General features: G+C 46.8%; 1 protein-coding gene across 2 annotated transcripts in view; it reads right to left on the bottom strand.

Moving 5' to 3' along the window:
* AP1G1 (adaptor related protein complex 1 subunit gamma 1) overlaps positions 1–17,214 on the bottom strand; it is a 192,159-nt gene that overhangs the window by 65,765 nt on the left and 109,180 nt on the right. For both annotated transcript variants that reach the window (XM_063945487.1, XM_063945486.1), the window contains exons 5-6: positions 15,039–15,135; positions 14,869–14,945 (exon numbers count right to left, since the gene is read on the bottom strand). In XM_063945487.1, coding sequence (XP_063801557.1) covers positions 14,869–14,945; positions 15,039–15,135 — 174 coding nt within the window. The remainder of the gene's footprint in view (positions 1–14,868; positions 14,946–15,038; positions 15,136–17,214) is intronic.

Raw genomic sequence — 17,214 nt, 5'->3', positions numbered from 1 at the left:
TTGAACCTCCGTATGTAAGTGTTCAAAGATTTTAGATTTAGAATCGGTCTCACCGAGCCGTCCGGCTTCGGTACCACAACAGTGTGGAATAATACCCCGTTCCCTGTTGCAGGAGGGGTACCTTGATTATCACCTGCTGGGAATACAGCTTGTGAATGGCTTCCAAAACTGCCTCCCTGTCAGAGGGAGACGTCGGTAAAGCCGACTTTAGGAAAACGGCGAGGGGGAGACGTCTCGAATTCCAATTTGTACCCCTGAGATATCACCTGAAGGATCCAGGGGTCTACTTGCGAGTGAGCCCACAGCGCGCTGAAATTCATTGAGACGGGCCCCCACCGTGCCTGAGTCTGCTTGTAAAGCCCCAGCGTCATGCTGAGGGCTTGGCAGAGGCGGGAGAGGGCTTCTGTTCCTGGGAACTGGCTGATTTCTGCAGCCTTTTTCCTCTCCCTCTGTCACGGGGCAGAAATGAGGAACCTTTTGCCCGCTTGCCCTTCTGGGAACGAAAGGACTGCGCCTGATAATACGGCGTCTTCTTATGTTGAGAGGCGACCTGGGGTACAAACGTGGATTTCCCAGCTGTTGCCGTGGCCACCAGGTCTGAAAGACCGACCCCAAATAACTCCTCCCCTTTATACGGCAATACTTCCAAATGCCGTTTGGAATCCGCATCACCTGACCACTGTCGTGTCCATAACCCTCTTCTGGCAGAAATGGACTACGCACTTACACTTGATGCCAGTCAGCAAATATTCCGCTGTGCATCACGCATATATAGAAATGCATCTTTTAAATGCTCTATAGGCAATAATATACTGTCCCTATCTAGGGTATCAATATTTTCAGTCAGGGAATCCGACCACGCCAACCCAGCACTGCACATCCAGGCTGAGGCGATTGCTGGTCGCAGTATAACACCAGTATGTGTGTAAATACATTTTAGGATACCCTCCTGCTTTCTATCAGCAGGATCCTTAAGGGCGGCCATCTCAGGAGAGGGTAGAGCCCTTGTTCTTACAAGCGTGTGAGCGCTTTACCCACCCTAGGGGGTGTTTCCCAACGCACCCTAACCTCTGGCGGGAAAGGATATAATGCCAATAACATTTTAGAAATTATCAGTTATCGGGGGAAACCCACGCATCATCACACACCTCATTTAATTTCTCAGATTCAGGAAAACTACAGGTAGTTTTTCCTCACCGAACATAATACCCCTTTTTGGTGGTACTCGTATTATCAGAAATGTGTAAAACATTTTTCATTGCCTCAATCATGTAACGTGTGGCCCTACTGGAAGTCACATTTGTCTCTTCACCGTCGACACTGGAGTCAGTATCCGTGTCGGCGTCTGTATCTGCCATCTGAGGTAACGGGCGCTTTAGAGCCCCTGACGGCCTATGAGACGTCTGGACAGGCACAAGCTGAGTAGCCGGCTGTCTCATGTCAACCACTGTCTTTTATACAGAGCTGACACTGTCACGTAATTCCTTCCAACAGTTCATCCACTCAGGTGTCAACCCCCTAGGGGGTGACATCACTATTACAGGCAATTTGCTCCGTCTCCACATCATTTTCCTCCTCATACATGTCGACACAAACGTACCGACACACAGCACACACACAGGGAATGCTCTGATAGAGGACAGGACCCCACTAGCCCTTTGGGGAGACAGAGAGAGAGTTTGCCAGCACACACCAGAGCGCTATATATATACAGGGATAACCTTATATAAGTGTTTTTCCCCTTATAGCTGCTGTATTTTTAATACTGCGCCTAATTAGTGCCCCCCTCTCTTTTTTAACCCTTTCTGTAGTGTAGTGACTGCAGGGGAGAGCCAGGGAGCTTCCCTCCAACGGAGCTGTGAGGGAAAATGGCGCCAGTGTGCTGAAGAGATAGGCTCCGCCCCCTTCTCGGCGGCCTTATCTCCCGTTTTTCTGTGTATTCTGGCAGGGGTTAAATGCATCCATATAGCCCAGGAGCTATATGTGATGTATTTTTTTGCCATCTAAGGTGTTTTTATTGCGTCTCAGGGCGCCCCCCCCCCCCCCCCCCCCCCCAGCGCCCTGCGCCCTCAGTGACCGGAGTGTGAAGTGTGCTGAGAGCAATGGCGCACAGCTGCGGTGCTGTGCGCTACCTTATTGAAGACAGGACGTCTTCTGCCGCCGATTTCCCGGACCTCTTCTGTCTTCTGGCTCTGTAAGGGGGCCGGCGGCGCGGCTCTGGGACCCATCCATGGCTGGGCCTGTGATCGGTCCCTCTGGAGCTAATGTCCAGTAGCCTAAGAAGCCCAATCCACTCTGCACGCAGGTGAGTTCGCTTCTTCTCCCCTTAGTCCCTCGATGCAGTGAGCCTGTTGCCAGCAGGTCTCACTGAAAATAAAAAACCTAAAAACTAAACTTTTCACTAAGCAGCTCAGGAGAGCCACCTAGTGTGCACCCTTCTCGTTCGGGCACAAAAATCTAACTGAGGCTTGGAGGAGGGTCATAGGGGGAGGAGCCAGTGCACACCAGGTAGTCCTAAAGCTTTACTTTTGTGCCCAGACTCCTGCGGAGCCGCTATTCCCCATGGTCCTTACGGAGTCCCCAGCATCCACTAGGACGTCAGAGAAATATACATTAGTCTTTAAGGCTTGATGGTCCCAGGACCGTCAGGGCATAACTAAGCACACTGTCGGATCTAAGGCTCTGCACAGTACTGAGCTACCTAGTTCAGACGAGAGACCACCATGTGAACGGCCTTGTGACTTCACCTTTCCATGATCTGGAAAATTACCTCAGGAGGGAGTAAATAATGACCTGCATGATAGGTAATTTGGCCTCTAAATTTCTGGCTGCGGATAACCAACCTCCAAGATATCATAGAGCCCCATCATATTTTTCATGGGTGCTTCCTTCATTGCCAAGGAGCCCCTGGTGCACCTTGGTGGTCAATATATGCAGACCAAAAACAAGTGTTTCCGCACCGGTATAATCTGACTAAATCCCCATGTAATGTAGTGACCTTAAATTCTGGGTATATATGGGGGGACGTGCTACCTGCTACCTAAGGAACATGTTTTTATCGAACAAAAAAGAAAGGAGGTAGCATTATGGTGCACAGAGTCAGAGACTAGCTCATGTTTGTTAATTAAAACGTAACTTTTATTAAATATAATACCTAGAATAAACTCCCCACCTATCTAAAAAAGCGAAATATTAAAAATTAGAAGAAGTAAGAGATGAAATAATAAAATCTGGCGCTGACGCACCTAATGTGACTTCTGTTTATATTAGATAATCGATCCAAATATCGATGAGTATTGTGTCCACAAGTGGTATTCAATTTTCACCACTAAGTATATTGTCCAGTGATCCACAAATAAACAAAAACAGAAAAACACTCCTCCTATATTATGCCCATATCATAGTATAATTAATGATTAATTTTAGTGGTGTATATCTGTCCCTGGGTGGTTGAATAGGACAATACAGAGTCCTATGTGGGTTAAACTACTCTATTGGATGATATGTCTCTCCCATACAAATGTTGCAAAATCTAATCTGCAGAGTTCTTCACTAATATGAAGTAACAAAACAGGTCCCTGTTACAATGATGTAGCACAGTGGTTCCCAAACTGTGTGCCGTGGCACCCTGGGGTGCCTCGGGACACTTGCAGGGGTGCCTTGGATTGGTGGTCCAGGACTAATTAAAATTTTAAAATTATTTCTGGTCAATGCAATAGGCAAAACCAGTGCTGGTGGCTGCCAATCATAAAATATGTGACCAAACAGAAGCAGATCTTGTTCCTCACCACATAATGGAACCTAAAGGTTACATATAAGCACCATTTTTGATTTAATATTTATTTCAAAATTTCTCGCTAAGAAATTTTTGGCCTAGGGGTGCCGTGGATAAAATTCTGATACTCTAGGTTGCCATGATTCCAAAAAGTTTGGGAACCACTGATGTAGCAAGTTAAGAATTCTTTTCTCTGTAAACTGCTGGAGTGCAGGACATGCTCTCAAATTCCCTAATCCGTGCTTCCCACAACTCTGGTGATATTCCACTGTGTTGTGGGAATGCAATTGCTGAATGAATATATTCCTTTTGACAGCTAGACAATTTGAGCTTATACACAGCTCTGGAGACTGTATTCATGCGATGAGTCAGAGTGATTTATTGATTGAAATAATAACAGCTTGACTCGTTATTCCTTCCTCTATACACTACTGAGATCTACAATCTGATTACAGAGTGAATAATCAGTGCTTCTCACAGAGATAGTAACAGTTCACTTCCATAAGGGTTCAGGGGATTATATTCCCTCTCGTATGTTACTTTAGTGAATACATTTCTCTTAGATGCTGTTAATCAAATTGAATTAATTGTCCCTCAGGGTGTATAATGGACCGTATACTTTAATCACTATTCTGACATGATTGTATTGGTAACGTGTTATAAATTGAAGCTAAATTGCTTCCTGACCTTATGTCTCAATACACGTATCAATATGTCTATTTACATGGTCTTATATCTTGCACACGCAAGTAGATAAGCTGTGTAATCAATATTCAGTCACCAGTGTTTCCCTATGTATTGAACTGGCAGTAATCAGTTAGGTTCACATTAGCCGTACTGGATATAAAGGTATTGGAGAATGGTAGTCTGCACAATATTGCACGCAGTTATAGATCTCTCGCAGGTGCGGATGAAGCAAGATAGGAAGTCTATTGCTCAGCCCTGCTCGGCAATTCGGCAAGCAACTAGTACAAGATGTACGGGCCGCGTTTGAATTGAGTGCGGCTTTGATTGGTCAGTACAAACTCTAACGGACACATACCCCTATATAAACCTGGCGGACCCGACAGTCGGGTCGGCTCCATGATTAAGCTACGGGCGAAATGCGCATTGGAGTGAGGCGCTGACGGCCCATATGTGCTCCTAGCAATATTGTGTAAAATATTTATTATGTGTCGTTGTAATTAAAGTGATCCAATCGAGGGCGCTAACGTTAATGAAATATAACTCTACCCCCAGCATGAGATGTATATGTCATCCCCGGCTTTTCTCACTGTGAGAGAGCTATAACTGCGTGCAATATTGTGCAGACTACCATTCTCCAATACCTTTATATCCAGTACGGCTAATGTGAACCTAACTGATTACTGCCCTGCCAGTTCAATACATAGGGAGACACTGGTGACTGAATATTGATTACACAGCTTATCTACTTGCGTGTGCAAGATATAAGACCATGTAAATAGACATATTGATACGTGTATTGAGACATAAGGTCAGGAAGCAATTTAGCTTCAATTTATAACACGTTAGCAATACAATCATGTCAGAATAGTGATTAAAGTATACGGTCCATTATACACCCTGAGGGACAATTAATTCAATTTGATTAATTAACAGCATCTAAGAGAAATTTATTCACTAAAGTAACATACGAGAGTCAATATAATCCCCTGAACCCTTATGGAAGTGAACTGTTACTATCTCTGTGAGAAGCACTGATTATTCACTCTGTAATCAGATTGTAGATCTCAGTAGTGTATAGAGGAAGGAATAACGAGTCAGGCTGTTATTATTTCAATCAATAAATCACTCTGACTCATCGCATGAATACAGTCTCCAGAGCTGTGTATAAGCTCAAATTGTCTAGCTGTCAAAAGGATATATTCATTCAGCAATTGCATTCCCACAACACAGTGGAATATCACCAGAGTTGTGGGAAACACGGATTAGGGAATTTGAGAGCATGTCCTGCACTCCAGCAGTTTACAGAGAAAAGAATTCTTAACTTGCTACATCATTGTAACAGGGACCTGTTTTGTCACTTCATATTAGTGAAAAACTCAGCAGATTAGATTTTGCAACATTTGTATGGGAGAGACATATCATCCAATAGAGTAGTTTAACCCACATAGGACGCTGTATTGTCCTATTTAACCACCCAGGGACAGATATACACCACTAAAATTCATCATTAATTATACTATGATATGGGCATAATATAGGAGGAGTGTTTTTCTGTTTTTGTTTATTTGTGGATCACTGGACAATATACTCAGTGGTGAAAATTGAATACCACTTGTGGACACAATACTATCATCGATATTTGGATCGATTATCTAATATAAACAGGAGTCACATTAGGTGCCTCAGCGCCAGATTTTATTATTTCATCTCTTACTATCTTCTAATTTTTAATATTTCGCTTTTTTAGATAGGTGGGGAGTTTATTCTAGGTATTATATTTAATAAAAGTTACGTTTTAATTAACAAACATGAGCTAGTCTCTGACTCTGTGCACCATAATGCTACCTCCTTTCTTTTTTGTTCGATAAAATACATGGTCAATATATGCCACAGACGTAACATTTTGTCAGAGTTAGGATGACTGGTACTGCACCACAAGAAACACTGAGTTTATTATGGGGTTTCGAGCTTCACTATGAGCTAAAAAAATATTAAGGCGTAATTTACCTCGTCTGGGGACCAATCACTATGCAGTCTCAGATATCATCCTCACAAGAGCTTCATGAAATGTATGCCTGAGAACAATTAACCCAACCATATGCTTTTAGTGATTCTGCTGTCAGCTGCAGCAGGTCAGGGGAAAAGACAGAGCTCATCCACGTACGGTATGACCATTCTTTTTAGAATTCTCAACAAGCTGTCAAACACCTGTATAAATCTGATAAATATGTTAGGAGCTGCAGCCAAAGCAAACAGAAGAGCTCAGAACTGTTAATGCGGTTTCTATCCGATGCTTCTTCACCATGCCTTCTGCCAGGGTGGACCACAGCTAGCTGCATAGTCGCCTCTTTAACCAGGAGAGACTGAGGTTTCTTAACTGTCCTTTATATGGCCCGGAATCTGACCGGGGAACACTCAGACAGATTACAGTGGAGCAGCATAACTATGGGCCTAATTCAGACCTGATCGCTAGGCTGCATTTTCGTACAGCGAGCGTTCAGGTCTAAACTGCGCATGCACCGCAATGCGCAGGCGCGTCGCACAGGTACAAAGCGGATCGCCGCTCAGCGATGGGTTTGTTCGAAGGATCGCACGGGCGTTCGCAAGGAGATTGACAAGAAGAAGGAATTTGTGGGTGTCAACTGACCGTTTATTGGGAGTGGTTGGAAAAACGCAGGCATTCCCAGGGTTGGAAGGGAGGGATCCTGACGTCCAATCCGGTCTCGGACAGGCAGATGTGATCGCAGCGGCTGAGTAAGTCCTGGGCTACTCAGAGACTGCACAAAATCTGTTTGTACAGCTCTGCTACACATGCGTTCGCACACTTGCAAACCGAAAATACACTTCACTATGGGCAGCGACTTTGCGAATGCAGGACTGCAAAAAAAACCTAGCGAGCGAACAGGTCTGAATGACCCCCTAAGGCATTTATACCCACTTCCTCAGAATGGTAAGGTCAGAGAGAAGGGTATTCTCATAGAGAAAGCCATGTCCTGTTCATAACAACAACAACCCCCCCCCCCCCCCCCTAAAATATCAAAAGAGAAGTAAATAAAACCAGTTGAACAAGCAAAAATAAGAATTTACTCACCGGTAGTTCTATTTCTCATAGTCCGTAGTGGATGCTGGGGACTCCGTAAGGACCATGGGGATTAGCGGCTCCGCAGGAGACTGGGCACAACTACAAAGAAAGCTTTTAGACTACTGGTATGCACTGGCTCCTCCCACTAAGACCCTCCTCCAGACCTCAGTTAGGATACTGTGCCCGGAAGAGCTGACACAATTAGGAAGGATTTTGAATCCCGGGTAAGACTCATACCAGCCACACCAATCACACCGTATAACTCGCGATACAATACCCAGTTAACAGCATGATAACAACTGAGCCTCTCAACAGATAGCTCAACAATAACCCTTTAGTTAAGCAATAACTATATACAAGTATTGCAGACAATCGGCACTTGGGATGGGCGCCCAGCATCCACTACGGACTACGAGAAATAGAATTACCGGTGAGTAAATTCTTATTTTCTCCAACGTCCTAAGTGGATGCTGGGGACTCCGTAAGGACCATGGGGATTATACCAAAGCTCCCAAACGGGCGGGAGAGTGCGGATGACTCTGCAGCACCGAATGAGAGAACTCAAGGTCCTCCTCAGCCAGGGTATCAAATTTGTAGAATTTAGCAAACGTGTTTGCCCCTGACCAAGTAGCAGCTCGGCAAAGTTGAAGAGCCGAGACCCCTCGGGCAGCCGCCCAAGAAGAGCCCACTTTCCTTGTGGAATGGGCTTTTACTGATTTAGGATGCGGCAGTCCAGCCGCAGAATGTGCAAGCTGAATCGTACTACAGATCCAGCGAGCAATAGTCTGCTTAGAAGCAGGTGCACCCAACTTGTTGGGCGCATACAGGATAAAAAGAGAGTCAGTTTTCCTGACTCCAGCTGTCCTGGAAACATAAATTTTTAGGGCCCTGACTACATCCAACAACTTGGAAGCCTCCAAGTCATTAGTAGCCGCAGGCACCACGATAGGTTGGTTCAGATGAAAAGCTGATACCACTTTGGGGAGAAACTGGGGACGAGTCCTCAATTCTGCCCTATCCATATGGAAAATCAGATAAGGGCTTTTACATGACAAAGCCGCCAATTCTGAAACCCGCCTGGCCGAAGCCAAGGCCAACAACATGACCACTTTCCACGTGAGATATTTTAAATCCACGGTTTTCAGTGGCTCAAACCAATGTGACTTTAGGAAATCCAACACCACGTTGAGATCCCAAGGTGCCACTGGAGGCACAATAGGGGGCTGAATATGCAGCACTCCCTTAACAAAAGTCTGAACTTCAGGTAGTGAAGCCAATTCTCTCTGGAAGAAAATCGATAGAGCCGAAATCTGGACCTTAATGGAACCCAATTTAAGGCCCATAGTCACCCCTGACTGTAGGAAGTGCAGGAACCGGCCCAGCTGAAATTCTTCCGTTGGGGCCTTCCTGGCCTCACACCACGCAACATATTTTCGCCATATGCGGTGATAATGGTTCGCGGTTACTTCTTTCCTAGCTTTTATCAGCGTAGGAATGACTTCCTCCGGAATGCCCTTTTCCTTCAGGATCCGGTTTTCAACCGCCATGCCGTCAAACGCAGCCGCGGTAAGTCTTGGAACAGACAGGGCCCCTGCTGCAGCAGGTCCTGTCTGAGCGGTAGAGGCCATGGGTCCTCTGACATCATTTCTTGAAGTTCCGGATACCACGCTCTTCTTGGCCAATCCGGAACAATGAGTATAGTTCTTACTCCTCTTCTCCTTATTATCCTCAGTACCTTTGGTATGAGAGGAAGAGGAGGGAACACAAACCGATCGGTACACCCACGGTGTTACCAGAGCGTCCACAGCTATCGCCTGCGGGTCTCTTGACCTGGCGCAATATTTTTCTAGCTTTTTGTTTAGGCGGGACGCCATCATGTCCACCTGTGGTTTTTCCCACTGGTTTACAATCATTTGAAAGACTTCTGGATGAAGTCCCCACTCTCCCGGGTGGAGGTCGTGCCTGCTGAGGATGTCTGCTTCCCAGTTGTCCACTCCCGGAATGAACACTGCTGACAGTGCTAACACGTGATTTTCCGCCCATCGGAGAATCCTTGTGGCTTCTGTCATTGCCGTCCTGCTTCTCATGCCGCCCTGTCGATTTACATGGGCGACCGCCGTGATGTTGTCTGACTGGATCAGTACCGGCTGGTTTTGAAGCAGGGGTTTTGCCTGACTTAGGGCATTGTAAATGGCCCTTAGTTCCAGAATATTTATGTGCAGGGAAGTCTCCTGACTTGACCATAGTCCTTGGAAGTTTCTTCCCTGTGTGACTGCTCCCCAGCCTCGAAGGCTGGCATCCGTGGTCACCAGGACCCAGTCCTGTATGCCGAATCTGCGGCCCTCTTGAAGATGAGCACTCTGCAGCCACCACAGCAGAGACACCCTTGTCCTTGGAGACAGGGTTATCAGACGATGCATCTGAAGATGCGATCCGGACCAGTTGTCCAACAGGTCCCACTGAAAGGTTCTTGCATGAAACCTGCCGAATGGAATCGCTTCGTAGGAAGCTACCATTTTTCCCAGGATCCGCGTGCAGTGATGCACCGACACCTGTTTTGGTTTTAGGAGGCCTCTGACTAGAGATGACAGCTCCTTGGCCTTCTCCTCCGGGAGAAACACTTTTCTCTGTTCTGTGTCCAGAACCATCCCTAGGAACAGCAGGCGTGTCGTAGGGATCAGCTGTGACTTTGGAATGTTTAGAATTCAGCCGTGCTGTTGTAGCACTTCCCGAGATAGTGCTACCCCTACCAACAACTGCTCTCTGGACCTCGCCTTTATCAGGAGATCGTCCAAGTACGGGATAATTAAAACTCCCTTCCTTCGAAGGAGTATCATCATTTCCGCCATTACCTTGGTAAAGACCCTCGGAGCCGTGGAGAGACCGAACGGCAACGTCTGGAATTGGTAATGACAATCTTGTACCACAAACCTGAGGTACTCCTGGTGAGGATGGTAAATGGGGACATGTAGGTAAGCATCCTTGATGTCCAGCGATACCATGTAATCTCCCTCGTCCAGGCTCGCAATAACCGCCCTGAGCGATTCCATCTTGAACTTGAATTTTTTGATATATGTGTTCAAGGATTTCAAATTTAAAATGGGTCTCACCAAACCGTCCGGTTTCGGTACCACAAACACTGTGGAATAGTAACCCCTTCCTTGTTGAAGTAGGGGCACCTTTACTATCACTTGTTGTGAATACAGCTTTTGAATTGCCTGTAACACTGCCTCCCTGCCTGAGGGAGTGGTTGGCAAGGCAGATTTGAGGAAACGGCGGGGGGGAGACGTCTCGAATTCCAGTTTGTACCCCTGAGATACTATTTGAAGGATCCAGGGATCCACCCGTGAGCGAGCCCACTGCTTGCTGAAATGCTTGAGACGGGCCCCCACCGTACCTGGCTCTGCCTGTGGAGCCCCAGCGTCATGCTGTGGACTTAGAGGAAGCGGGGGAGGACTTTTGCTCCTGGGAACTGGCTGTATGCTGCAGCTTTTTCCCTCTACCTCTGGGCAGAAAGGACGCGCCTTTAACCCGCTTGCCCCTATTGGGCCGAAAGGACTGTACCTGATAATACGGTGCTTTCTTAGGTTGTGAGGGAACATGGGGCAAAAATGTAGACTTCCCAGCTGTTGCTGTGGAAACGAGGTCCGAGAGACCATCCACGAACAATTCCTCACCCTTATAAGGCAGAACTTCCATGTGTCGTTTGGAATCTGCATCACCTGTCCACTGCCGAGTCCATAACCCTCTCCTAGCAGAAATGGACATTGCACTAATTTTGGATGCCAGCCGGCAAATATCCCTCTGTGCATCCCTCATGTATAAAAGTGCGTCTTTTATATGCTCTACGTTCAGCAAAATAGTGTCCCTGTCTAGGGTATCTATATTTTCTGACAGAGAATCTGACCACGCAGCAGCAGCGCTGCACATCCAGGCTGAAGCTATAGCCGGTCTCAGTATCACACCTGTGTGTGTATATATAGATTTCAGGATAGCCTCCTGCTTTCTATCAGCAGATTCCTTCAGGGCGGCCGTATCCGGAGACGGTAGTGCCACCTTCTTCGACAAGCGTGTGAGCGCTTTATCCACCCTAGGGGATGTTTCCCAGCGTGACCTATCCTCTGGCGGGAAAGGGTACGCCATTAGTAACCTCTTAGAAATTACCATCTTTTTATCAGGGGAAGCCCACGCTTCTTCACACACTTCATTTAACTCTTCAGATGGAGGAAAAGCTACTGGTAGTTTTTTCTCTCCAAACATTATACCCTTTTTTGTGGTACCGGGGGTAACATCAGAAATGTGCAACACATTTTTCATTGCCTCAATCATGTAACGTGTGGCCCTACTGGAAGTTACATTAGTCTCTTCGTCGTCGACACTGGAGTCAGTATCCGTGTCGACATTTGTGTCCACCATCTGAGGTAGCGGGCGTTTTAGAGCCCCTGATGGTTTTTGAGACGCCTGGGCAGGCACAGGCTGAGAAGCCGGCTGTCCCACATTAGGTATGTCGTCAAACCTTTTATGTAAGGAGTCGACACTATCACGTAATTCCTTCCACAGCACCATCCACTCAGGTGTCGACCCCGCAGGGGGTGACATCACATTTACAGGCATCTGCTCCGCCTCCACATAAGCCTCCTCATCAAACAGGTCGACACAGCCGTACCGACACACCGCAAACACACAGGGAATGCTCTGACAGAGGACAGGACCCCACAAAGCCCTTTGGGGAGACAGAGAGAGAGAGTATGCCAGCACACACCAGAGCGCTATATAACACTGGGATCCCACTATCAATGAGTGTTTTCCCTATAGCTGCTTTTTTATATATATTACATATATATATATCTATACTGCGCCTAAATTTAGTGCCCCCCCCCCTCTCTTTTTTACCCTTCTGTAGTTTCTCAGACTGCAGGGGAGAGCCAGGGAGCTTCCTTCCAGCGGAACTGTGAGGGAAAAATGGCGCCAGTGTGCTGAGGGAGAAGCCCCGCCCCCTTTTCGGCGGACTTTCTCCCGCTTTTTCTGTGATACTGGCCGGGGTAATTTTACATCTATATAGCCTCTGGGACTATATATGATGTATATTTTGCCAGCCAAGGTGTTATCTATTGCCCTCAGGGCGCCCCCCCCAGCGCCCTGCACCCATCAGTGACCGAAGTATGAGGTGTACATGAGGAGCAATGGCGCACAGCTGCAGTGCTGTGCGCTACCTTGGTGAAGACTGAAGTCTTCTGCCGCCGATTTTCCGGACCTTCTTCGTGCTTCTGGCTCTGTAAGGGGGACGGCGGCGCGGCTCCGGGAACGAACACCAAGGTCGGGTCCTGCGGTCGATCCCTCTGGAGCTAATGGTGTCCAGTAGCCTAAGAAGCCCAAACTACCACCTGTTAGGTAGGTTCGCTTCTTCTCCCCTTAGTCCCTCGCTGCAGTGAGTCTGTTGCCAGCAGATCTCACTGAAAATAAAAAACCTAAATATACTTTCTTTCTAGGTGCTCAGGAGAGCCCCTAGTGTGCATCCTGCTCGGCCGGGCACAAGAATCTAACTGAGGTCTGGAGGAGGGTCTTAGTGGGAGGAGCCAGTGCACACCAGTAGTCTAAAAGCTTTCTTTGTAGTTGTGCCCAGTCTCCTGAGGAGCAGCTAATCCCCATGGTCCTTACGGAGTCCCCAGCATCCGCTTAGGACGTTAGAGAAATAAAAAGTTCACCTACTTTATGGGCACTAAGAACTGGGCACCTATTGGTGGAGGGTATTAGAGGGAAAGAGCTAGAGTACAAATAAGTTGCAGCTGCTCATTTAGGCGCAGATTTATCAAGACTTGGAGAGTGCTAAATTGCACGGTGATAAAGTATCTACCAACCAATCAACTCCTGTAATTTTTCAAACATGGCAGTTAAGAGTTGGTTGGCACTTCATCACCGTGCAATTTATCACTCTCCAAGGCTTGTTAAATCTAGTGCCTACCCCAGCACCAGCGCTCCAAGGTTAACAGTGTCCCCCCCTAAAGTGAATGGAAGAAAGTACATAATGTAAGTAGTATTGATTATTGCTGGGAGATAGAACCCACGGGCTATAGTTGTGCTGAATCATCAGATTTACAGAGTACAGTAGCAGAGCGGTTTTAAAATGAATAAAGTGTTTGGGTAGTTATTTCATTTTTCAATAGGACAGAGAATCAGATCAACATTATTAATAAGATAAAGGATGATTCTTACCTTCTCATTCTAACATTCAGCAGGATCCCAAGCAGACAGAGAGCAAAAGACAGGAAGCAGGCGTTAGGAAGACTGTACAGAAGGTGGGCTGCGCTCTATGCGTCACATGTAATTGTATACAGACCTCGGAGCTACCTCCCCACAATACATACTACAGACACAGAGCACTCCTAACCCGACAATACATAAATTGCAATACTGACCGAGGGGCTTATGTTAATAATAATAATAATACATTTTTCGAGTTTCTTTTTTAGAATAAATCAAAGCTTTCAACTGCATTCAGGGGAGATAGTTATTCCAGATCAGTGTGTAATATGATCTGCTGAATATTATTGATTAGGAGGACCATGCCCTTCTCAATACACAAAATGCATATTAATGCTAAGAGGAACCCCAGGGTCACATACTAGTTCCAGAGACATCACAGAAGCAAGAGCGAAATAACTGTAATAAAAGAGCTAAGCAATGACCACATTAAGTCTCCAATTTCTGCAAGCAGCTGATTATAGCAGCACAACAATATAATAATAATAATAATAATAATAATAATAATAATAATAATAACTGCACCAATTGCTATAGGAGACAATTTTGGAGCAATAACGGCAATTTGAAAACCAAACTATGTGCACAACGTTGGGCAAGAAGTGAGCCAACCATTCAATGGCTGCACAACAACTGACCAATATGTACACGTGATCTGCTGCATGAAAATGGAATAAAAGCATCTTTTGTCTACGAGGCTACCCATGAATCTTTATGATGCTGTAATAGATGGTGAAATAATAACCTGGTGGTGTCCCCAGTGTGTTTTTGTACGTTCAGGGTACAGAACAGATTCGCCATATTCTTATTAAAAACAATGTCTGGGTGCAAAGTTCCACCAATGTACAGCGCAATGGACACGCAGCAGGTCTGCCCTGATTAAGCTGCATACTTCACCAAGGAGAACATTCTTAAACTATTGTGACAGAAGGGACTAGGCCGTAGGTTACCAGAATAAAGTATAAAGGTTGTATGCACAGACGTAAAGCACCAAACCTTCCACAGATGAAGACTGGAGCACGACAGGGAGGAGAGAGACCAGCGGCAGCAGTGTAATCCCTACCTTCCTAAAATGCATCAGCATGTCTGGGCTCCGCTCGCACATCTCTGTCAGCAGCACTACGGAGGTGTGCAGCACTCCTGTATGACACACACAATAATGTTATACAGACATTCTAGTGACTACCTAGTCCTAAAGGTGGCAATGAGCTGGAGCCTGGAACGCACACGTACCATGGTTTTTCTCGTTGAGCAGGTTCTTTGTAGCAGGTAAAAACATTTCCATCAGCTCTGGGACCTTTCTGATGACGTGAACAGCGCAGAGTGCAGCCTGTAACCACAGAAATAGAAGAGTCTTAAAAACAAATGTAAAAATAAGATTTTAAACCTACAGGTAAATCTTTTTCTCGTAGTCTGTAGAGGATGCTGGTACTCCGTAAGGACCATGGGGATAGACGGGCTCCGCAGGAGACATGGGCACTTTAAGAAAGACTTTGGATCTGGGTGTGCACTGGCTCCTCCCTCTATGCCCCTCCTCCAGACCTCAGTTAGAGAAACTGTGCCCAGAGGAGACGGACAGTACGAGGAAAGGATTTTGGTTAATCCAAGGGCAAGATTCATACCAGCCACACCAATCACACCGTATAACTTGTGATATACTAACCAGTTAACAGTATGAAAACAACATAGCATCAGTCCAAGACCGATGAAAACTATAACATAACCCTTATGTAAGCAATAACTATATACAAGTCTTGCAGAAGTAGTCCGCACTTGGGATGGGCGCCCAGCATCCTCTACGGACTACGAGAAAAAGATTTACCGGTAGGTTTAAAATCTTATTTTCTCTAACGTCCTAGAGGATGCTGGGACTCCGTAAGGACCATGGGGATTACACTATAGCTCCCAAACGGGCGGGAGAGTGCGGATGACTCTGCAGCACCGATTGAGAAAACAGGAGGTCCTTCTCAGCCAGGGTATCAAACTTATAGAACTTTGCAAAGGTGTTTGACCCCGACCAAGTAGCAGCTCGGCACAGCTGTAGTGCCGAGACCCCTTGGGCAGCCGCCCAAGACGAGTCCACTTTCCTAGTGGAATGGGCCTTAACCGATTTTGGTAACGGCAATCCTGCCGTAGAATGCGCCTGCTAAATCGTGTTACAGATCCAGCGAGCAATAGTCTGCTTTGAAGCAGGGCCGCCGACCTTGTTGGCTGCATACAGGACAAACAGTGCTTCTGTTTTTCTGATCCTAGCCGTTCTGGCCACGTAAATTTTCAAAGCCCTGACCACATCAAAGGACTCTGAATCCTCCAGGTCACGTGCAGCCACAGGCACGACAATAGGTTGGTTCATATGAAAGGATGAGACCACCTTAGGTAGGAATTGAGGACGGGTCCGCAATTCCGCTCTATCTATATGGAAAACCAGATAGGGGCTTTTATGTGATAAAGCCGTTAATTCCGAAACACGCCTAGCCGAAGCCAAGGCTAACAACATGACCACCTCATCTGGAATACCTTTTTACACTAGGATCCGGCGTTCAACCGCCATGCCGTCAAACGCAGCCGCGGTAAGTCTTGGAACAGACAGGTATCCTGTTGCAACAGGTCCTGTCTTACAGGAAGAGGCCACGGATCTTCTGTGAGCATTTCCTGCAGATCCGAAAACCAGATCCTTCGTTGCCAATCCGGAACAATGAGTATTGTTCTCATTCCTCTTTTTCTTATTATTCTCAACACCTTGGGTATGAGAGGAAGAGGAGTAAATACATAGACCGACTGGAACACCCACGGTGTCACTAGGGCGTCCACAGCTACCGCCTGAGGATCTCTTTACCTGGCGCAATACCTTTGTAGCTTTTTGTTGAGACGGGACGCCATCATGTCTATTTGGGGCAGTCCCCACCGACTGGCAATCTGTGCGAAGACTTCCTGATGAAGTCCCCACTCTCCCGGATGAAGGTCGTGTCTGCTGAGGAAGTCTGCTTCCCAGTTGTCCACTCCCGGAATGAACACTGCTGACAGTGCTAGTACGTGATTCTCCGCCCACCGAAGAATCCTGGTGGCTTCTGCCATTGCCACCCTGCTTCTTGTGCCGCCCTGGCGGTTTACATGGGCCACTGCCGTGATGTTGTCTGACTGAATCAGCACTGGTTGGTTTCGAAGCAGAGGCTCCGCTTGACTCAGGGCGTTGTATATGGCCCTTAGTTCCAGGATATTGATGTGCAGACAAGTCTCCTGACTTGACCACAACCCTTGGAAGTTTCTTCCTTGAGTGACTGCCCCCCAACCTCGGAGGCTTGCATCCGTGGTCACCAGGACCCAGTACTGTATGCCGAATCTGCGGCCTTCGAGGAGGTGAGCACCTTGTAGCCACCACATTAGAGACACCCTGGCCCTGGGGGACAGG

This window comes from Pseudophryne corroboree, chromosome 11 (assembly GCF_028390025.1).
Source record: "Pseudophryne corroboree isolate aPseCor3 chromosome 11, aPseCor3.hap2, whole genome shotgun sequence".
Taxonomy (NCBI): domain Eukaryota; kingdom Metazoa; phylum Chordata; class Amphibia; order Anura; family Myobatrachidae; genus Pseudophryne; species Pseudophryne corroboree.
The sequence above is the reverse complement of the archived record's forward strand: the minus strand, read 5'-3'. Positions and strand labels throughout refer to the sequence as shown.